The following is a 23,018-nucleotide window of genomic DNA, read 5'->3' as shown; positions in this document are numbered from 1 at the left end:
ATTGCATCGGAGATGGCTCCTTGGTGTTTTTTCCGGGTTCACACTTCCTGGCACGACAAACAAAAGTCCTGCAGTTCGCCAAGCTTCCAGGAAGTGAGTAAAGCACCGGTCGTGCATTATACACGTCACTTCCTCCTGGAACCCGGATAAAGAAGTACACAGATTACTACTGTCACTGCTCGCAGCCACTGCTCTACAGATATGGCCCTGCCACCTTTTTTCGCCCAGAGCCGTCAGGGACCGCCGCCCCCGCAGCCACCGCCTTCCGCTCCATTCGGCTGTCCGCCCCCGCCGCTGCCCTCTCCGGCTTTTCCGCCGCCTCTTCCCCAGCGACCCGGCCCCTTCCCGGGGGCATCTGCCCCTTTCCTCCAGCCTCCGCTGGCTCTGCAGCCCCGCGCGCCGGCCGAGGCCTCCCGCGGCGGCGGCGGTGGCGGTGGCGGCGTCTTCTTCCCGGTGCCACCCCCACCGCTGCCGCCGCCACCGCCGCCGCCGCAGTGCCGGCCCTTCCCGGGGCCCGACGTCGTCGAGCGTCCACGGCCACCGCCTCCAGGCCCTGGGCCGCCCTGGAGCCCGCGCTGGGCCGAGGCGCCGCCGCCGCCCGACGTGCTCGGAGACGCGGCCCTCCAGCGCCTGCGTGATCGGCAGTGGCTGGAGGCGGTGTTCGGGAACCCTCGGCGGCCGGGCGGCCTCCGGACCCCGCGCACACCCTCCGGGCCCAGCTTGGGCGAAGTACGCGCGCGGTTGCGTGCCGCTTTGCGTTTGGTGCGACGGCTACGCAGCCTGGGGCAGTCCCTGCGTGAGGCCGAGGCCGACGGAGCGGCCTGGGCCTCTCTGCACGCTCAGACGGCGCCACTGCGAGCGGAGCTAGCCGAGCAGGTGCAGCCCCTGGCCCAGGCCGCCTATGTGGGCGAGGCGCGACGGAGGCTGGAGAGGGTCCGGCGCCGCCGGCTGCGGCTTCGTGAGAGGGCCCGGGAACGTGAGGCTGAGCGGGAGGCGGAGGCCGCGCAGGCCACGGAACGGGAGCAGGAGATTGACCGGTGGAGGGTGAAGTGCGTGCAGGAAGTGGAAGAAAAGAAGCGGGTGAGAACTACTATGTGCTCGGTGGTTGGAGCAGTGGTGACTGGAACCCGAATCTGTGTGCTAGTTAGCTCGGATGCTTATCCGTGAAAGCTAGCCTTTCGCACCTCTTTGCTCTGTGTTCCGTGTTGACGATGTGTGGTGCATAACTCTAGAACTTAGACCATAAAGTCCCTTAAACACAGGACAGGTTCACACTGGTGCATTTCAGGGAGGACACCCCTCCTGTATCCTGCTCCAGAGTTGTTGGATCCACTTACTGATGGTGCAGTACTAACCGGTCGAATTATCTTTTTTGGGGGGTGGGGGGGTTATTCAAGACAGAGTTTTCTCTGTGTAGCCCTGACTGTCCTGGAACTCACTCTGAGGACCAGGCTGGCCTTGAACTCAGAAATCCGCCTGCCTCTGCCTCCCTGAGTGTTGGGATTACAGGTGTGCGCCCCCACCACCACCACCACCACCACCGCCGCCCAGCTGAATTATCTTTTATACTATGTCCTAAAACGTGCAAATTTAGAGGACTTGGACCACACCCGGAGACCTTTATAACCTGATTGGCTGATGAGGTTGATAATAGTCACGGGATTCATTTGTTTACTCGTTTGACACTATGAATCCCACTGTTTGGGTGAGGTGGGTCTGTCTGGTTCGAGTGTTTCCCGGTGCTTAACCTCTTATTCAAATGATTGAAATTAGGACTCACAAAATTGCAAAAATAGCAAGAAAACTATATTCAAAAACAATGCAGTAAATAGCAAGTGCAGATTAGAATATGATACTCCCGTTATTTTTGGAGATTGTGCATGGAGAGAGCATATAACCCAATTCCACTGGCCTCAGGTTGCTATGCTATTCTGGTTTTTGTTTTGTTTTAAAGATTTATTTAAGCATGGCAGTGGTGGCGCACGCCTGTAATCCCAGCACTCTGGGAGGCAGAGGCAGGCGGATTTCTGAGTTCGAGGCCAGCCTGGTCTACAGAGTGAGTTCCAGGACAGCCAGGGCTATACAGAGAAATCCTGTCTCGAAAAAACCAAAAAAAATCAGAAAACAAAAATATTTATTTATTTACTTATTTATTATATGTAAGTACACTGTAGCCGTCTATGTTCATAAACTCCAGAAGAGGGTGTTAGATCTTATTTGGGATGGTTGTTAGCCACCATGTGGTTGCTGGGAATTGAACTCTGGACCTTTGGAAGAGCGGTCAGTGCTCTTAACCTCTGAGCCACCTCTCCAGCCCGCTATGCTATTCTGTACTCACCCCAGCTCAGCACTTACATCTATAGTAGACACTACACTATTGTGTGTTGTCCTACACACAGTCCTGAGGAATTCATTACCCTAATTTTACAGATTGAGACTTAAAGCAGTTAACTTGACAGCAGTCACACAAATTTGTACCAATATTACTTCAGATTTAATCCCAAGTTGTCTGATTTCAAAGCTTGCCTGTCTCATGTTCTTTGGTAGAACCTGGGAGAAAGTAGGGTTTGCCAAGTGTGAAGTTGTAGGCATCCTCATTTCCTTTGAATGCTGCTGTTATTGTTGTTTCAGATTTATTCATTTTGGGTTTTGTGATTGTTTTGCCTGTGTGTTTGTATGTGTACCACATGTGTACCTACTGCCTCTGGGGTCAGAAGAGGACATCTGATCCCCCGGAAATAGAGTTACAGATGGTGATGAACCACTGGGTGCAACCAATGGGTGCAGGGTGCTGGGAATTGAGAGTCCTTTGTAAGAGTCACAAGTGCTCTTTTAACTGCAGACCCACTGCTGCTTTATGTGTGTGTATGTGTGTGTGTGTGTGTGTGTGTTGGGGTTTTTTTGTTGTTGTTGTTTTGTTTTGTTTTTTGGTTTTTTTGGATTTGGTTTTTTCAAGACAGGGTTTCTCTGTATAGCCCTGGCCTGCCCTGGAACTCACTCTGTAGACCAGGCTGTCCTCGAACCCAGAAATCCGCTTGCCTCTGCCTCCCAGAGTGCTGGGATTACAGGCGTGCGCCACCACTGCCCGGCTTGTTAGTTTATATATACATATATAAATATACACACATATGTATGTATATATGCACATGTATACATATACATGTTAGTTTTTGAAAATATAATTACATAATTTCCCCCATTCTTTCTTCCCTCCAGCCTCAATGCATCTCGCTTGTTCTCTCTCAAATTCACGCCCTCTTTTTCTTTACTGATTGTTACATATATACATAAATACAACCTGACTAGTACATTTTATGTTACTTGTATGTATATGATTTCAGGGCTGACTACTGATAATGAATTGAGGTGCTTGTCCCTGGGGAAAACGGTTTCTCTTGCTCTCAGCATTTCCCAGTTACCTGTAGTTGTCTAGAGCTGAGGATCTTGGAGCTTTTTCCCTTCCATGCTAGCATGTCTATTGTTCAGATGTTGAGACGGTGCGAAGGGTCCTTCAGCTCTTCCTACTTTGTACAGTCAGCTGACACTTGTTTTAGTTAGGGTTTCTAGTACTGTGATGAAATGCTATGAGGAAAAGCAACTTGCAGTTCAAGGGTTCATCTCACTTCCACGTCCGCATCCCAGGGTATGATCAGAGCTAGTCAGGGTGGGAACCTGGAGCAGGAGCTGACACAGAGGCCATGGAGAAGTGTTGCTTGCTAGTTTGCTCTCCATGGTTTACTCAGGGGCTTTCTTATATACCTAGGACCACATGCCCACAGGTAGCACCACCTATAACTGTACTGGGCCCTCCTACATCAGTCACTAATTAAGAAAATGCACCACAGGCTTGCCCAGTGGCCTGGTTGGTGGTGGTGCAGGGGATGGCTTCTCAATTGAGTTTCCCTCTTCCCAAAGGACTCTAGCTTGTATTGAGTTGACATAAAACTAGCCAGCACAATCTCCTTCCCCCCACCCCCACCCGGTGTCTACTACTGCTCTAGAGGCCAATGTAGCATTGGTGAAAAGTATGTTGATAATGAGATTTAGCATTGAACCTCAGGAATGTCAGCACAGGGGAGGCAGTACTTTAGTCTGGAAATATTTTGAGTCACTTCAGCAAACATTTAGTAGGAGTCCATTAAGTGTCAGAGATAGCAGGGGTAAGGAGAGTAAAATATAGCTCTTATCCTTGATTGCTTAGAGCCTTGTAAAGGATCGTGTCAGTACCGCATGGTATATGTTAATTTTTCAACCGAAGATAGTATAAGGAGCCCAGGGATATCCGTCTAGTTCAGGGGAGGGAGGCTCCCCAGATAACTTAATGACTTCTGAACTGAGCCAAAAAGCAGTAGTTCCAGCCAAGGGTGGTTTTCCTAGCAGAAGACTGAAGGGGGCACCGTCGTTGGCTGTAATGGTGGAATTGCAGGCACTTACATAAGAGACGGGAGGGAGAACTAGGCAAGCAGATTAGAGTATGGGAGGCAAATAATCCTAGGAAGATTGGCTCCTAGTGTGAAAGATGCTTGTGTGGAAGCCTTCTTTAGGAGCAGTGAAGGATAAACTTGAGTGTTTATCTGAGGTATTATAGGGTTCTAGGCCTTCACAGTTCATTCCGTATCCTCCTTGGGAGCCTGATCTTTCAGGTCTGTTAATCTGCATTTCTAGAGTTCCAGCTTGACAAGGTGATTAGATTCAGGCATTTGCTGTACCATACCTTAGGAAACACTGAGAAACAAGAGCTCAGTACAGATGCTGAGGAGAGGTTCTCCTTAAATAAGGTTATGGAGCTGGGTGGGGTAGCTCACATCTGTGATCCCAGCACTCAGGAGGCTGAGGTGCAGGTGGAGTGCTGCAGTTTGAAGCCTGCCTGGCCTACAGAGTGAGACCATGTCTAAGAAATAAATAAAACCAAAAAAAGGGGAGACGTCTGTATGATGAGCTGGGAGAGGTGGTCATACCTGTGGGAGGCTGAAGTAAGATAACTCTCTTTTAGTCCAATACAAGACTCTTCTCTTATATTAATAAAATATACAAGAAGACAATTATGAAAACTATCACGTAAAATGACATTCACAATGCCCAGTTCATTTGTATTTAGCAACCTTGGAGAAAGTACTATCTATCCTGTCTTGGTGAGTTCAAAGTTCTGTACTTAAATCACTTTCTATTATTTTAAATCACTAATCTATTAAATCACTTTTATATTATTTATAGGTTGCATTTACCAACCTATAAATATCATTTTAGACCTTAAGACATTTTTTTTGAATCCTAAACAACTTAAGCTTAGGTATGAGACTATAACTATCTAGTCTTCAACCCCATGAGAGACCCGAGAAGGAATAAAAATTACCTGAGTAAACAGGAAATTAAAATTTGGAAGCAAGCAGCTTCCAAAACTATAGAAATGACAGACACGGCTGGCTGCCTGGACAGACACCCAAGGTTCCGTTGCAGCAAGGGAGCATCCATCTTTGGTCTTCTGGCCCAGCAAAGGACAGACTTTTTTGTGAAGCAAGAATTAAGAAGGACAGGCCTACTTTGTCCTTGCAAAGTCTGGCAGTTGGTTTCTTCCATGTTCTGCTTGCCCACAACTTGGACAGCATGCTGTCTGCAGTTCTTGCCCAGGGGCAGCTTGCCACATTTGAAGCAAGCTTCATGTGAAGGTTCTTTGGTGCTCGTCATCTTTGAGGTAGAATGGGGGTGCTGCCAGGAGGAGTCATGTCTCACTGTCATGAAAAGCCTTTTATTAATAAAACATCTTAAATGCCATATTGTGTGCATCTCTGAGGTTTTTTGAAGATCATTATCTGTAGTATATCTGAATAGGAAATGTTGCTTGTTTCCAGCTAGTTACTCTCTGTTCAACTTTGAAAACTCTGTAGGAGGCTAAAGAAAGCTTATTTCTGTAATAAACTAAACTAGTACCTCACAGGACTATAAGTTTGACTGACTACTAAGTTGTATTTTTTAATTATTCTAAACAGTTTGCAATAACAGCTTACAAAAAGGGCTAGCACTTCACATTGCATTTTCAAATAAGTTGCATAGGCACAAAACCTTTAACAAGTTAAAATATATATACAGTATTTGTAGCAAAAGTAACCGTAAGTTTGAATCAATATACAAAATCCATACAAAATGTAAATTTTGTTAATGATCTTTAGTCTAAAAGTAGATTCAGTAACCTACCCTTTCATCCTCTCGTTCCTTATACTCTGTTTTCTGTTCACCCTTTCTGTAACACTAGATAGGGAAGAAAGAAGGGTAGAGGAAAGAGAAAGATCCTTGAATCTAACTTCCTTTACTTTGTTTCCTCCTTGACCAAGAGCATTAACAACTTGTGACAACTTAAACAACAACAAACATTCACCACCCAGGGAACAATCCAAACCCACTTTTTGGGAAATGGGGCATTCTGTTAAAATTGCTTCCTGATGTCTTGGGGAGGTGTTTTCTTTTGGGGTCCCTAAGAAAATTGGGATATTGGCCAAGTCCTAAGAAAACTAGCAATACATTTGTTGTTCAGTCTCTGTGTGATGGGAAAGTGGAAAGTGCAGGGCTTAACTAAAGTCCTGGCTAGACGATCTTAGCTGTTTTGAAATTGTTTTTGACTAGATATTTGAGGAAACAGCTATTGAAGCTGTCTGCGAGGTTGGATCACCTGGGCAACTTGTCTTCTTTGACGTCTGGTTCTTTTGTTCTGTAAACATATAAACTTTTAAAAGTAATATACATTTCTATATTAGCACATGTAAGGAATATGAAGTGTGCACAACTCAGCTGAAGATGATCCTCTGCTCTTTGAGCAGGAGAGAGACATCTATCAATTTATAAGTCTGTGTGGACTGTATAGCCGAACTGTAATATACATTTCCATCCTTGTAGGCTGGAGAGATAGCTCAGGGGTTAAGAGCACTGACTGCTCTTCCAGAGGTCCTGAGTTCAATTCCCAGCAACCACATGGTGGCTCACAACCATCTGTGATGGGCTCATGTATTCATATAAATAAAATAAATAAATCTTTTTAAAAGAATTTCCATCCATGCCATATGAAAGGATGGCATATATTAATAATTCCTGAGGACTCTCTTGTCAACAAGGTTTATTGGCCATGTAGAGGTATTTCTTAGCCAGTCTCCAAGCTGTTCCCTTGGAGACGGATCAGCATGCACCTCCTGCTTTGTTTTTTAGTTTCTTTTTTCATGTCTGCAGCCAGAATTTTCAGGGTCTCCTCCAGTCAAATCTGATCTTTATTAATTTTGACAGAATCCATAGCTTTTCATCTGCTGTTGAAACAAAGACAAAACCTCTTCCCTAATGTAACATACTTCCACATATATAGGCTGGCTTAATTCCACAGTCCTTTCTAAAATCCAATGCTTTTCAGCAGCTGTGCTGTGTGTCTCAATGACATTTAAATGTTTTTAAATTCAGTAGAGCACCATTTAATCCGTCTTTGGGAGATCCTACATCTTCTGTTTATGAGCGTCTCCTTTAAAGAATAGGGAGATCCTTTACAGCTGCCTGACCTGCAGGACTGTAAGCTACGTCTGTAACGTGTTTTATGCTGTAATGGCTGAAAAAGTGTCACATTCTACTGTGTACATATGTTGGGGCATCATCAGCTTCAATCTGCAAAGTCATATATCAGCATATATACATATTTTAAGTTTTCAAACTCTACAAAATGAAACACATACGCTGTTATATAACATTGCTCTAAGGTGTCCTCAAACAGTATCTGTACTTTTAATTCAGAGTATCACATCTCTATGAGTTGCCATTCTAGTTCTTCAAGTTTTTATTGGATTTTTCTCATCTTGAATCCTCTGATGGACTCTGTGGTCTGTAACCTAGCATCCCATCTTTCAGTCCTTATCTAAATCTACTTTATTCTGATCTTTCTTAAAGAGCATATGTGAAATTACAGCCATCTCTGAAAATAAGATTACTTATTTGTATGCTGATAATGGAAACAGAACTATGTGGGCTCCAGATGCCCTCTTCTGTTTGCTGTTGTGGTCACTTCCTTTGGAAACTTATTATTTTCAAACTTTTTTCTGTGATTGTCTATGCCCAGTTTCTTTTCTTTCTTCAGCACTTAAGCACAGGCTTACCTGATCAGAGGCTCGTCCGTGCTTGGGATTTGGGCTTTCTGTTCAGGCCTGGCTTCTGCACACCCTTAGTGGTTCTCTGACCATTCTTAAAGGGTGCCGACCCAGGGGCAGTCCCTTTGCCGTGAGACGTTCACTAGATTTCAGCCTCCCTCCTGACTCTGGCCTCAGCATGGCATGTGTTCCTGTGGTCATCTTGGGCCTCTGGTTCCTGCTCCCTACCTAGTAAGCTGCTTTGATATGGAGGCAGGGTTGGGGGTTGGGGGAGTGTGTGTCTTAAAGGAGCCCTGATTTGATATGGGGTGGGGTGTCCTTAAAGGAACCTGTTCCTGTAGAGTGCTTGTTCAACTTTCCACCCAGGACTTCTCTCAACCCTTAAGCTTTGATTTCTAGCCCCGCGTTGGGTGCCAAATGTCAAACTAGGGGCTTTTCCAAATGTGCCCTTGCTTTGAATAATGACAAAGAGACCTTTATAACTATTAAAAGCTTCAGGCACAATAGCTGGGCTGATTCCGATCTATTCTAAGCAGCCTATGCTGACCTGGTCTACTTCTCAGCCAGGTGGCCCCGTACCTACCTGCCACCTCGTTCTCACTTTGGCCTCCTTCAGACATGTCCCATGTGACATGCCCCATGTGACTTCCCAGGCCCCACATGAGACCCTATCCCTTTCTCTGGGCTCAGAAGTCCTGTCTTTTCCTCTCCTGCCTAGCTATAGGCTGTTTAGCTCATTATTGACCAATTAGAAGATGGTGGAGAACAACATCTTATAAAATACTGAGTCGGGAGATATGTCATAATAATGACAGTGCCAAAGTCCAGACTGCAACCAAATTTGTGGGTACAGAAGTCAGCATTAGAAAACACTGTGCACAAAACGCCCTCCAGCAAAGATGCAAAGACAGGAAGTTCAGTCAAGGCCAGCTTGGGCTACATAGAGGGGTAGCCTCTGCAATAAAGCAGCAACACAGTTGTATAATTTGTCTGCAAAAGGACAGAAGCCCTTGGGCAAAGTCATTGTAGCTTGCTACGCCTAGGCAATTGAAATATAAACTCAGTAGGCTGTGGTGTGCATGGCTTGATCCTCTGAAATCTCACCTCCAGGCAGGTCTGATCTCTCAGGCCGTTCCTAATACAAGTTCTTGTGGCCTTTCCCCTCCAGGAACAGGAACTCAAAGCAGCTGCTGATGGGGTCTTAGCTGAAGTAAGGAAAAAACAATCAGACACCAAAAGAATGGTGGACATCCTGCGTGCTTTAGAGAAACTGAGGAAACTGAGGAAAGAAGCTGCAGCCAGGAAAGGTAAGGACGGCTTGTATTCCAGCTGATTGTTGTCTCGGCCTCCGATGTAGTTCAGAGTCCTGGGGCCTCACTGAGGTTTTGTTAGGACAATTGTGTGTAAGGGGGAAGATTAATATTTGCTGTTTGAAGCTCTTTTTTATCTTATGGAGAACAAAACCGAAGACCTCCCTTTATTTGTTTGTTTGTTTTTGTTTGTTTGCTTTATGGTGATTTCATGATTTTATCGTGGTCTGTTCAGTAATGCCACTCTTACTGAGACGGAAAGAGAACAGTCTTGAATTGATTGTTCTATTTTAAGGGACTTATAGTCTGTCCTGGATGAGAGTTCATCAGTAAGGGGTTAGGAATAGCTAAGTGTTTAAGAGTACCTGCATTTGAATCCCCAATACCCATGCAAAAGGCCAGATGTAGTTATATAAACCTGTAGTCCCAATGCAGGAAAGGGGGGGGGGGGGGGCGGTGTGCTGAGACAGGATGGATGGGACTTGCTGGGTGCCAGCCTAGCTCCAGGTTTAGTGAGAAATCCTGTTTCTTTTCTTTTCTTTTCTTTTCTTTTCTTTTCTTTTCTTTTCTTTTCTTTTCTTTTCTTTTCTTTTCTTTTCTTTTCTTTCCCTTCCCTTCCCTCCCCTCCCCTCCCCCTCCCCTCCCCTCCCCTCCCCTCCCCTCCCCTCCCCTCCCTTCCCTTCTCCTCTCTCTCTCTCTCTCTCTCTCTCTCTCTCTCTCTCTCTCTCTCTCTCTCTCTCTCCAAGACAGGTCTTGCTTTGTAGCCCTGGCTGACCTAGAACTCACTCTGTAGAGTAGGCTGGCCTTGAATTTGTAGAGATCTTCCTACCTCTGTCTTTCTCCTGACTACTGGGAAGCCTAATTGTTTTTCCCCCTAAGTAATTTATTTATTTTTATTATATGTGAATTGGTGTTTTCCCTGTATGTATGTCTGTGAGAGTGTTGAATCATCTAGAACTGGAGTTACAAACAGTTGTGTGCTGCCATATAGGTGCTGGGAATTGAACCTGGATCCTCTGGAAAAGCAGCCAATGTTCTTAACCGCTGAGCCATCTCTCTAGCACTGAGAGATCCTCTTTCAAGGGAAAAAGACAGTGATAGAACAGAACACCTGATGGCCTCTGGCCTCACACTCATGTGCATGGGATACGCACCTGTGCACATGCTACACACACACACACACACACACACAAATGAGTTAGTTAGCAAGTAGCATAAACTGGAATGAGATGAGTGAGGGCCAAAAAGACAAACTTTTGGGACTGTCTAAGGATTGATGAAAAAACCAAAATAGGATGGAGAGACACAAGGAAAAGGTAACCTCCCAGAGGGGGTGCAGACCTCAGTTCCTTTTCCTCTGAGAACTTAGGTAAACTCTGTGTGTCGGGTTCCTGCTCTGCGAAGGGAGTGACGATAGTTCTGCCCACAGCTGGTGTCACGCTGTAGTGTGTGTGAAGCACACGGCAAGCACTGCATAGGTGTCCCCTCGCTCTGCTCTGCACTGCCTAGGAATGTACGGGCAAAGGAGCATCCACTCGCTTCTTTTTGCACAGGGGTCTGTCCTCCTGCTGCAGCTGATGAGACTTTTGAGCACCATCTTCAGCGGCTAAGAAAACTCATTAAAAAGCGCTCTGAACTGTATGAAGCTGAAGAGAGAGCCCTCCGAGTTATGCTAGAAGGAGAACAGGAGGAAGAGAGGAGAAGAGAACTGGAAAAGAAACAGAGAAAAGAGAAAGAGAAACTTCTACTTCAGAAACGTGAAATTGAGTCCAAGTTATTCGGGGATCCAGGTAAGATTATCTTTACCAGTAGAAATGAGGAAAGTAAGTTGATAGTTCTTTTTATTGTGAGTTACCCAGCTTAAGCCAAAAGGAAGACCTGACTACAAGCTGAGATTCTTAACTGGGTGGTCAAAGTGAGGGCTACTAGAAGATGAGGTTGATCTTATTGTCATAATCCGTCACCGTGCCTTGAGAGTGCACTCCTAACAGCAAGCAGACATGGTGACGTGTTGTGCCTTCTCTTTCAGATGAGTTCCCGCTTGCCCAGCTCTTGCAGCCATTCCGTCAGTATTACCTCCAGGCTGAGCACTCGCTGCCCGCGCTCATTCAGATAAGGTCAGAAGGGCAGCCTCTGCTGTCCCCCTTTCTCGGGTACGGGACGCTCTTGATGAAGTGCTTCTGCTATTGAGCTCTACTGCTGTATCTTTTTAAAAAGTTCCTTTTGGGTGTGCAGTGTTGCCAAATTTCAAGGGTGCCACCTGTATCTTTAAAGTCCTCATTAGTTCTTGGAAGTCAATGTCTCCATTTGAACAGGTAAAGAAACTGAAACTTGACTGTGACTGCTCTGTACGTACATCATGTTGTCCTTGAATTCAGAGATCTACTTGCCTCCCTTCATTGCTGGGATTAAAGGCATGCACACCATAGCTGGCCTTGTTGTCTTTCTTTTTTTTTTTTTTTTTTTTTTTTTTGGTTTTTTTGGATTTGGCTTTTTCAAGACAGGGTTTCTCTGTGTAGCCCTGGCTGTCCTGGAACTCACTCTGTAGACCAGGCTGGCCTCGAACTCAGAAATCTGCCTGCCTCTGCCTCCCAGAGTGCTGGGATTACAGGCGTGCGCCACCACCGCCTGGCTTTGGCCTTGTTTTCTTAATTTTAGTGCTGAGTCAACCCAGGAAAAGAAACTTTTTTTCCTGAATGGTTGCCCATGGAGACTAAAGTCCATGCTGACCCCTGCGTGCCCGCAGGTTTGAGCATAGTTCTCTCAGCTGAACTCGCTCCTTAGGAGGGAGTTGGGCGGTTCTCAGCTGTCTAGGCTGTGACAGCAGCTTCTTTTCCACACGCAGTCTTCTGAGAAGTCAATGACTGGATGTCCCAGGCAGTGTAAACTTGGTGCCTAGAAGCATGTCTTTATTTTCTAGGCTCCAGCATCTTAGGACTTAGGGGCCTCAGAAAAATGGCTTAAAATACTGGAGACTTCTTCCAACATTCCAGCAATTTCTGAATATTGGAAAGGAATTTTCTGGGGAATCAAGTTTACTTTTTAGAAAACGTTCTAACTTCATTGCACAAGTTTTAGACTTTAAACGTATTTTTGATAGTAGGTTCTGTCAAGCTACTGTGAATATTGAATCACAGAATATTAAACATTGCATTACTCCTGAAGGAGACAGGGCCAGGTAGACAACTGAGCTTTTGTCTCAGGGTTTTTTTGTTTTGTTTTTGTTTTTAATGTGATTTGGGTATTTGAGTGTGTGTGTGTGTGTATGTGAGAGAGAGAGAGAGAGAGAGAGAGACATGTGTACCTGGTGTAATGGACTGGCATCACAGGTAGTCGTGAGCCATCGTGTAGATGCTGGACGTCAAGCCTAGGTGGTCTGTAAGAGTAGCCAGTGTTCTTACTGCTGAGCGGTCATTCTAGCCTTTGTCTTATTTTTACTAGCTGATCGCTACCTTGTTTGATGTGTCAGTTTGAAGATGCCTAATTTCATGTATCCTATTGATTATAAGCATTGCATTAGAGCTAACTGGACTATAATCTGAGTCTAATGATGCTTGTCTAGAGTACATTATCTAGAGTACAAGGTACCTCACAACTCTCTCACGTAGTAACATTAGCACTTCACCAGCACATTTGGGTGCCATTTAAAGAGTAAAGTCACCAGTAAGAAGCACAGAACTGGCCGGGCAGTCGTGGTGCACGCCTTTAATCCCAGCACTCGGGAGGCAGAGGCAGGCAGATTTATGAGTTTGAGGCCAGCCTGGTCTACGGAGTGAGTTCCAGAACAGCCAGGGCAACACAGAGAAACCCTGTCTCGAAAAACCACAAAAAAAAAAAAAAAAAGAAGAAGAAGAAGAAGAAGCACAGCACAGCACAGAACTGAACAAGTGAAGCACGTGGCAGAGAGCAGACAGGAAAGGATGCTGATTTATACCATAGGAGCTGAGGAGAAGACGGCGGAGGAGGGCCTTCACCTAGGAATGTGCATTTTGATGACAGATTTTTTGGGTTTCCGTGAAAATTCCGCATGGGTTGATGTAAATTTGCTAATACAGCCAAGTGTGGTGGCTCATGCTTATAGGCCTTGGGGGAAGTGGAGGCAGGAGGATAGGTTCAAGGCCAGCCCCAGCCCTGTCTCAGAAAAAGAAATTACAAACGTAAAATATGCAAATAATGAGGATCAATATTTTTCCTTAAATGTGTACCTTATTGTGACCCAGTTCTTTAGCTTTTGAAAACAGTATCCTGGATAAGAAGTCTAGTTTCTGAATATCTTGCTTGGAGAAACAGATATAAACATTGTTTTTTAACCTTCTTATTAAGGCATGATTGGGATCAGTACCTGGTACCGTCTGATCATCCTAAAGGCAACTCCGTTCCCCAAGGCTGGGTCCTTCCTCCGCTCCCCAGCAATGACATCTGGGCAACTGCCATTCAGCTGCATTAAGACGCTCCAGGAGTGTGGTTCAGTGGGCAAGCACTGCGGCTCGAGATGCTAGAGATGCTGAAGTCTTCTGCACAACTTAAACTCTGCAGCATTGTCCTAGCTGGAAAGCCTGCTTCTTTCCTTCTCTGCCCTGGGCAGGGGTGCCTCTGGAGCCAGGAGATTCATAAGGTTCTTCTGGAAAGGGCCTAGATGAACTGAGGGTATTAGCATGGGCTGTGACCTTAGCTCACTAAATCTGCCTCTGTTTTGAGAGGCTTGGTTCAATGTGGCCTGCTCATTTGCTCTATTTTGTCTGTGTGCTCTGTTGGTGGGTAAGTACGGCCAGCACACTCGGTGGCTGCGTGGAGGTGGTCACTGAGTAGAGTTAGCAGCCACTGCTCCTTACTTCCCTACCAGCTGCCTCCAGCTCCCAGGGGCACAGGTCACAGTGTGACCTACAGTTCTGCTGCTCCCAGTGTCAGTGCAGTGTGGAGGCCAATACTGAGGATGATGGGGCAGTGGCTGCCGGGATTACCGATGGCTTAGAACTGTTGTTGTGTGGAGAGTTTAGAAAACTTGAAGAGTTACCAGAGCCAGGTTGGCTTGTGCTCTGACAGACAGTGCCTGATTTCCTCATGAAAGTGCCAATACAGACGTTCTGAGGGAGCTGGTTGTGTGCAGCCTCCAGGAAGAGAAACTTACTTCCCTGTGGGACCGTAATCTCAGTCACATGGTAGGGGCTGGATAGCTTCTAAAGCTTCTAAAAACATCCATGTCGTAAAAGTTGGGAAAAGAGCAAATATGAATGATAATTTTATTTTTATATTCATTAGTAAGTGCTGTTGTGCTTGGACATGATCAGTCATATGACATGTTATGGTTTTTGTTTTGCTTTATTCTGGGTTTTGTTATTTAATTTTCTAAAAGCCAAATAAATACCATTTTTGCTTTTTTGTTGAGCCTTTGCCCCTGATTTGTTCTCTCTCAAATCATTTGACACATTTCATCTTCACATTGCTAAAGCATTTCACTCCAAAGTTTAATTTTAATACACAGGTGTTTGCTGCAGGAAAAATGAATCCTCAACACAAAACTTTGTCTGCAGAATCTGACTCTGCATAGCAAGAAAGGTCCCCATCAGCTTTGGAAATGCTGTGGACTTGGGAGCCCTGGGGTGTAATACGCTAATACCTTCGTCCCTTTCTGTAGTCTATTGTACAGTGCTCCGTCTGTGCAGTATGGCGTTATACTGCACAGCTAGGGAATGGGGGCTGCTTTTTCCCAGCATGTCTTAAGGTCTGACACGATTCACTTCACCCAACCCACAGGCCTGCTCCTTTGTTGGATTCTGCTGCTACGAGATGAGCTGCAGGAGGAGCAGAGACTGAAGAGGGAGAGTGAGCGAGCGTTGGTGCCGGCCTTATCCCTGGGTGCCAGCAATTTCGCGTAGGGTTCAGAGGTTCAGCCCTGACTCAGAAAAGGAGGTGCTGAGTCCTAGGTGGAGAAAAGCTGTTGCCACTCTACACTCCGTGCCAACAAGGCTTGTATAAAGTGAGCGCTACTTTTGTTCAGTTTTTGTTTTCTAGGTTTCCTGGTGCATTGCCTGCCTGTGAGTTATAGTGGCACCAGTCACTGTTTCTTTCCAGATTTAGAAAGATGCAGGCGAGTGCTTTACCCCTGACTATACCCCCAACCTGGCTTATAGACCTTTCAGTCGACAGAATTTGGATCAGCCCTTTACCGATTCATTTTTTTTGTTTTGTTTTATTTTTTCACTTTTACCTTAATTCTCCTTATATTAAACATCAATGAATAAAATGGAAAAATAAGATTCAAAGATTAAGCAGAAAGCTAATTGTTAACTTACCACATTTTTAATTAAAAAAAAATGATTTGATGTATATGGGTGTTTTGCACTATGTGCATGCCCAGGCCCATCAGGCAAGAATAAGGAGCCAGAGCCCCTGGGATTGGAGTTGCAGATGGTTCTGAGCCACCGTGTCAGTACTGGGGACCAAACCCCGAGTCCTCGGGAAGAGCAGCCAGTACTTACAACCACTAAGCCATTGCTCCAGCCCTAGACTAATCATATCATAGGAACAAAATAGAACAACGCACACACAGACTCAGGACTTGTGTGAGACTAACAGGAAGAGTTGGGTACATACGGGAAGAGTAGCAGGCCACTGGAGAACACTCGGTATTTAGCTGGAGTACCTGAGCTTGCGCTGTCTGGAATTAGCTGCGACAAGCCAGCTGGTTTAATCACGCTAAGATCCTCTATGCTTCTGAGGCCATGTGACTTTTAAAAAGCTCAGCTGGGATTGCTGCTCCTGGTGTGCGGCTCGGCTTCATATACTGTCCGCAGAGAAGCCTCCCGGGATCGCAAGGTCAGTACAGATCATGTCTTGTTTCCAATTAGCTTCCTTTTTTGAATGATATATTTAAAAAACACTTCTTTCAGCTGATTCGTCATTCCGCTTCACTTTGTGAGTTAACTTGAGTGAACTCTGGACTTTTGCGTGTGTCACACAGAAGTTCCTGATGCGCCACGCCTGGCTGCAGCTCAAGATTTTGTTTCCAAAGCAGGGTCCATTTGCCTTTGGAATATGCTTGTTTTCTCATAATCTCTGAAGCAAAATTGAGGGTTCGGGGCAGATGGCTTGTAGAGACTCTTGTATATCTGCACATCAGAAGACAGTTGTCGACTTCTTTACTTCATGTAAGGATCAGGAAACCAGGATTTGAGCCGTGTCCTTTGGAAGATGGCTTTTTGTTTCCCAGTTTTCTGGGTACTGTAATTTACATGCTAAGAGGATAAGAAGGAGTGGGCTGGATTCCTGGTATTGATGGCTCTTCACCTTACTCCATCAGACTAGCCTTCCTTGATCCTACAGCTTCGCAGACAAAGCTCTTCACTGTCACTATGATGGTGCTAAGGGGAAGTGCTAACACCTCTGTGGTTTCATTGCTCAGATATTTCACACAAAGTGCCTGTGGATGCTAAGAAATACCTCATGATCCCACAGAGAGCACAGGCTAAAGGGAACATGCTCATTGACACAACAAAACTGTTTTGAGTACTTTGAAGGTTCTACAGGATCCTTAAGTAGGAATCTTCTTCAGATTTAAGTGAGATAATATAAACAGTCCTGTAGAAAGAGTAAGTTACTGTTGCACCTGTGTGCGTGTCCTGGTTCACTGAGTACGCTGTGGGTCAGAGAAGATGGGCAGGTAGAAATGTACACCAGCTGGCAGAATGTTTGCCTGCATGCCTGGCTTCAACCCCAAGCACCCCATAAAATCAGATTCCCACGCTTAGGGAGTAAAGGCAGGAGGGTAGGAAATTGAAGGCCTTCCTCAGCTGTTTAGAAATTCAAAGACAGTCTGGAGGAACTGCCTCTACCATGATTCAGGAAGGTTCCCTGAGGAGGCAGCTGGTAAGCAGGTGATATTTTTGCTCTGGGGAAAATAAAAGCTTTTAAATAGTGCATGAGAAGAGATGCAAACAAAGACACTGTCAGGAGTAGCTGGCAGGATGTTGTGGGGTTGAGGGACCGCTGCAGGTGAAGGCCACCCAGGCCGGAGTTGCATGGGTAAGAATCAGCTGAGCTATTGCAACCTCCAGAAGTTTAATTTTTATTTGGAAAGTACCCGAGGGCTATGGAAAGAGGAAGGATTGGAGCTTAATTTTGCAACTTGAAATCATCTTGCTTCTGTATGTAGAGCAAAAATACAACAGTAGCACACGAGAAGATGAATGGAGGTGCGTTGTCCCGCTGAGGTACCACTGGCATGGACTTTCATGGTAGCCATGGCATAGGATGACCCAGACTTAAACTTCAAGGAGGACCTGAGATGCGAGGTGGTGTCTGAGTGAGGCGGCACCTGGATTGGGTCATCAGACCATGAGACAGAGACCTGTGGGGGGAAGAAAGGTGAATTCCCTTTGTGAGTAAATTAGAGGCACCCTAAACTTGGGAGAAGTCTTATCGGCAGGTGTTTGAGTTTGATCTCAGAAGAGACAGAATGTGGCGGTTGTTGGCAGGAAATTGAAGCTCCAAGCCAGGAAGGAGTCCTTTCGAGTCCCTCGGTGTGACCCCACCTAGGTCAGTCACTGTGACTAATACCCACTTCAGGGCCAGCCCCATCCTCAGATGGGACTCTGAGATGTGCTGGACTATAGTTTGCTGAGGTGTTGAAGCACACACACCCTTGCTTTCCTTAGGCACCCCCACCCCACCTCCACCCCATCCCAACCAGTCAGGGCTTTCTCCGCCACCTAGTTTTTGGAGTCAGAACTCAAAATTCAGAGTCTTCCCCAGGAAGACCCCAATCTACCTTGAAGTCTTGCTGCAGACTGCACATAGCATTTACATACTTGTGACCCATCACCCCATCCTGCAGGGTCCTGTATCTGCTCCTGCCTTAGGCTGTGCCTTCTCTGGTTGCCTGCTCTTTGATTCTTTTTCTGCTCACAGTTCATTCTCCCACCCCTTGATACCCAAGTCAAACCCGATCTGCTTCCTAAAGCTTTCCCAGGCCTCACAAGGACTAGACTACCCCTTCCAGAGGCACTCCTTGGACATTTTTAAACGTTCTAACTAGCTCTGAATTCCACTCTGTCCCTTGCTGTTCTTCAAAAGAGTTCCTCAGAAATTTCAAACTAGAAAGAAGCCCATTCAGGGCTGTGCAGAAAACAGTGGATGCAGACGTCAGGTGGAAGATGAGGAGAAGAGGGGTTGTTAGGTCTGTATCTCAAGTGCATAAGATTTTACACTTGAGCCTCAATAGAAGCTGGGCCCTTTCTTCTCTGTAATTCAGAATTCAGTGATAGCTGAGACTGAAAGATAAATCTGAGGGTAGTAAAACCTGAATTTTCCTGAGCCTCCTGTAACATCCTTAGACCTCACTGGTACCCTTTAAAAATGAGCTGATAAAGCAGATTTTTGGTGGCTACCCCAAGATTTGCTTGGTGTTGCTCATAGCAGGGCACTGCGAGCCACCCACTGACGTGCAGGGGTGTGAACTTAGGCAGGAAGAGATGAGTCCTAATGGCAGGATGATGCTGATGAGAACAGACAGGTGGGGGAGGAGACGAGGGCTTCGGGCCGGCAGTGTCACATGACCTGTCTGCTCCCAGATTACCCACCCTAGCTCTCCAAGAGGCTGTCCTACCAGGAACAGGATGACCGCCCAGTGACCCCAAGCAGCAGGGTTTTGTTTCCTTAGGTCTCTGATGACAGATTGTATGGAGCCAGAGCCACACCCTGGGCCAGGCTCCTATTGTTTGCAAACTGCCAGGCTATGTGTGATCAGGGTTCACTTTGTTATAGGTAGTTTTGAACTTGAACTCCATGTTAAAGGGTTTTTTTTTTTTTTTTGCTTTGTTTTGTTGCTGTTGTTTATTTGTTTTTTGTTTTGCTTTTTCCAAAGCAGTGAACTGCTTGCATTACTAAACCAAGGGCAGATACTATACAATGCTATCCAAAAGACAAGGGATGTGAAGATGAGTTTTTAATTCTAGGATTTCAGCCTCAGTAGCTGCTGTGGACCAGTACTGACTTTTTTCACCGACAGTGCATGAATATGACTCTCCCATTCTGGTTGTCTCTAAACTCTGATGACTCGGACTTCTAACTTTAATCCAGTTTATCAGTATTGTCTTCATGGCTAGTCTTTCTTTGTGTGTATTTATATACATGTGATAGTGGGGGTTAGCCAAGGGCTTCCTGTCTGCTAAGCAAGCACTCAACACTGAGTTCTGAGCCCTATAGCCCCAGCCCTCCTCTTACCTTTATGTTAAGACTGCATTGGCCAGGCAGTGGTGGTGCATGCCTGTAATCCCAGCACTCTGGGAGGCAGAGGCAGGTGGATTTCTGAGTTCAAGGCCAGCCTGGTCTACAAAGTGAGTTCCAGGACAGCCAGGGCTATACAGAGAAACCCTGTCTGGAAAAAAACAAATCCAGAGAGAGAGAGAGAGAGAGAGAGAGAGAGAGAGAGAGAGAGAGAGATTGCATCTCACTAAATTGCCCAGGCTAGATTTACATTCTATAACCCAGGTAGACATTGAACTTATGATCCTCCTGCTTCAGACTTCTGAGTGTTGGGATCATAGACCCATGCTACCCAGACTGGCTCTGTATCCTTGCTCTGATCCTTGGTCTTTTGTAAATGTCTTTATGAAGCAGCCTCAGGACCCCAGCAGGTTTTTTTGTTTTTGTTTTTGTTTTTGTTTTTGTTTTTGTTTTGTTTTGAAACAGGGTTTCTTTATGTAACCACCCTAGCTGTCTTGGGCCTCAAGTTGTAGACCAGGCTGGCCTTGAATTCAAAGAGATCCATCCACCTGCCTCTGCTTCCTGAGTGCTGGGATTAAAGGCACCACTGCCCAGCTTCTCCAGCAGTCTTTACCTCCATCTTGGGCTGTCTGTGATACCAGAGTGTGATGGTGGACTTGAGCTGAAGAACTCCTATATGTGCGTTGAAGTCCAGAGCAAGAAAAGCATCCTGATCCTGAAGTATCCCATGGAACAAGGTGCCACGGTAGACATGGAGATCATCTAGTACCGTATCTTCTACAATGAGGTGCTCGTAGCCCCAAAGCAGTACCCCATGCTGCCCTCTGAGGCTCCCCTGAACTCTAAAAGCAACCATAAAAGATGACCCAGATCATGTTCAAAACCTTTGACACCCGAGACTTTGCATAGCCATGCGGGATGGGCTGTCCCTGCACAAGCCTGATGCAGGGACCGGGAGCTCTGGAGACAGAATCACCTACCCTGCTGCCATCTCTCACCCACACTGTGCCCATCTACGAGGGCTATGCTCTCACCCACGCCATCCTGCATCTGAACCTGTCTGCCTTAGACCTGAACGATCTCGACTTAGCATGGCTACAGCTTCTACCACTGCTGAAGGGGAACGTGATATCAAGGAGAAGCTGTGCTATGTTGTCCTGGACTTAGAACCAGAGACAGCCATTGCTGCATCTTCCTCCTCCCTAGAGAAGAGCTTCTAGCTACCCTACAACCAGGTCGTAACTGTTGGCAAAAAGAAGTTCTATTTCATTGAGGCAGTCTTCCAGCCTTCCTTCCTTGCTATGAAATCCTGTGACATCCATAAAATTCATTTCCATTGTGAGGTGTGATGTCAACATCTGTAAAAACCTCCATGCTGCTGGGCAATGGTGGCGCACGCCTTTAATCCCAGAGTGAGTTCCAGGACAGCCAGGGCTACACAGAGAAACCCTGCCTCAAAAGAAAAACCCTCCATGCCAACTAGTGCTATCTGGTGGTACTGCCACGTTCCCAGGCATGGTCAACAAGGGAATCACTGCTCTGGCTCCCAGCTCTGAAGATCAAGATCAAGCGCAGGGACTCTGGATTGGCAGCCCCATTCTGATGTTGTTTACCATCCAGCCCATGTGGGTGGACAAGCAGAACAGTGAGCCACTTCATCAGCCTCCAGCAATGCTTCTGGCAAATGCTTTTCTTGACAAAACCGAACTTGTGCAGGAAAACAAACATAAGGCAGCATTGGCATGGCTTTGTGTTTTGTTTTAATTTTTTGATTTGTTTTGTTCCTGTGCTTTGGACTCAGGATTTAGAAACTGCAACAGTGAGGGCGACCACGCTTGGTTGGTTGGACAAGCATCCTTGAAGTTGTACTGTGTAGCTGAAGATTGATTGAACATCTTTGTTTAATAATAATTCCAATAAGACACTTGGTTACAGGAAGTCCCTCCTCCTCCCAAAAGCCACCTCCTACTCTAGAAAGGAAGATGACTCAGTCTGGGTTCTGGGTTTATGCTTTTGAGTTATTAAATGTGAGACCAGTTTAATAAAAATGAATGCTTTACAAATGATCAAAAAAAAAAAGGATTTATTTTAGAATAAAAGAGAGCCCTTGCTGCCCTTTCAGTGGACCCGGGTTTAGTTCCCAGCACCCACATGTGGCTCACAACCGTAACTCAGTTCCAGGGCAGCTGATGTCCTCTTCTAGTCTCTAAAAGCACAAGGCACAACAACAAACAGACAGTAAAACACTCAATTTAAAAAGGAAATGTTTGCTTATTCCAGCCGATGGCACATGCACCCTAAGCTTTGTTGTGCTGTCTTTGCCATTCACATCTAGAGCCGCAGGGTTGAAGAGGGGCTTGAGGTGAGGGCGAGGCCAGTGTTTTCCAATTCTGAGGTTCTGTCATACTAATCAAGGATGCTACCACTGCAAGATATATTGTCACACTCAAGATTGTTTATTTTTTCCCCTCAAGATGGGTATCTTGTTGATCCAGAACATTTATTGCAAAGTCTTTTTTACTGTTCTACAAATCAAATGTCTCATTAGTCAAGAGTATTGTGTGGTCTGCCTCTGGACTATTTACTCTTCTGGCCCCTGTGAAGGGATTTCTGCCACTCACTTTGCTCTGTTTGCTGGTTTCTTTGGTTGGGGGATGTTAGTGTTTGCTTGTTGGTTGGTTGGGGTTTTTTTTGTTTTTTGTTTTTTGTTTTTTGTTTTTTTTTTTAGTTTTTGAGAAAGGGTCTCACTATGTAGCCCTGACTGGCATGGACCTCATTATGTAGAACAGGCTGGCTTGAACTCACAGATATTCTGCCTCTGCCTCCCAGTAGTAGATTTCTGATTGTCTGTATCTCTCCCAAATCCCTCCCCTCTCACCTTTTTTCTTTAAGATTGCCCTGGTGCTAGGGAAATGGCTCAGTGCTTAAGAGCACTTCCGATGCTCACAGAGACCACAAGTTAGGCTCCAAACCCCGTGTGAACAGTTCACAACTGCCTGTGTCTCCACCTCCCAGCAATCCAACACTGTGACCTCTCTGGGAACCTATGCACACATGAGCTGCATTTATGCAGACACACATCCAAGTTAAAAGAAACTGTCCTGGCTTTTCTTTGCATACCATTTAATTTTAGCATTAGCATGCCAATTTACACCAAAAATGTGATAAAATTTTGATCCTTTGGATCTGTACATTAGTTTTCAGATATTGAAGTTTATTATCATCAACCAGGGTATGTGCCTCTATTTAATAGCTTTTGGTTTTCTATATAGAGGCCTTACACATACTATGTTAGATTAAGTCCTTGTTGGTAGATATAATATCAGTGAATATCAGTAATCTATCTTTAATAAGTCACTCTTTGATTAATTTT

At 45.7% G+C, this 23,018-nt stretch overlaps 1 protein-coding gene across 1 annotated transcript; it reads left to right on the top strand.

The window, feature by feature from the left end:
- Nucleotides 1–122: 122 nt before the first annotated feature.
- Pdcd7 (programmed cell death 7) lies at nucleotides 123–14,806 on the top strand. The gene is made up of 5 exons (XM_052188012.1): nucleotides 123–1,080; nucleotides 9,280–9,418; nucleotides 10,975–11,211; nucleotides 11,451–11,538; nucleotides 13,745–14,806. Exons 1-5 carry the CDS (start codon nucleotides 202–204, stop codon nucleotides 13,866–13,868), a joined length of 1,467 nt encoding a protein of 488 aa, XP_052043972.1. The 5' UTR covers nucleotides 123–201; the 3' UTR covers nucleotides 13,869–14,806.
- Nucleotides 14,807–23,018: the final 8,212 nt, after the last annotated feature.

This window comes from Apodemus sylvaticus, chromosome 7 (assembly GCF_947179515.1).
Source record: "Apodemus sylvaticus chromosome 7, mApoSyl1.1, whole genome shotgun sequence".
NCBI lineage: Eukaryota > Metazoa > Chordata > Mammalia > Rodentia > Muridae > Apodemus > Apodemus sylvaticus.
Note: the sequence above shows the minus strand (reverse complement) of the source record. Positions and strands in the feature narration are given on the sequence as shown.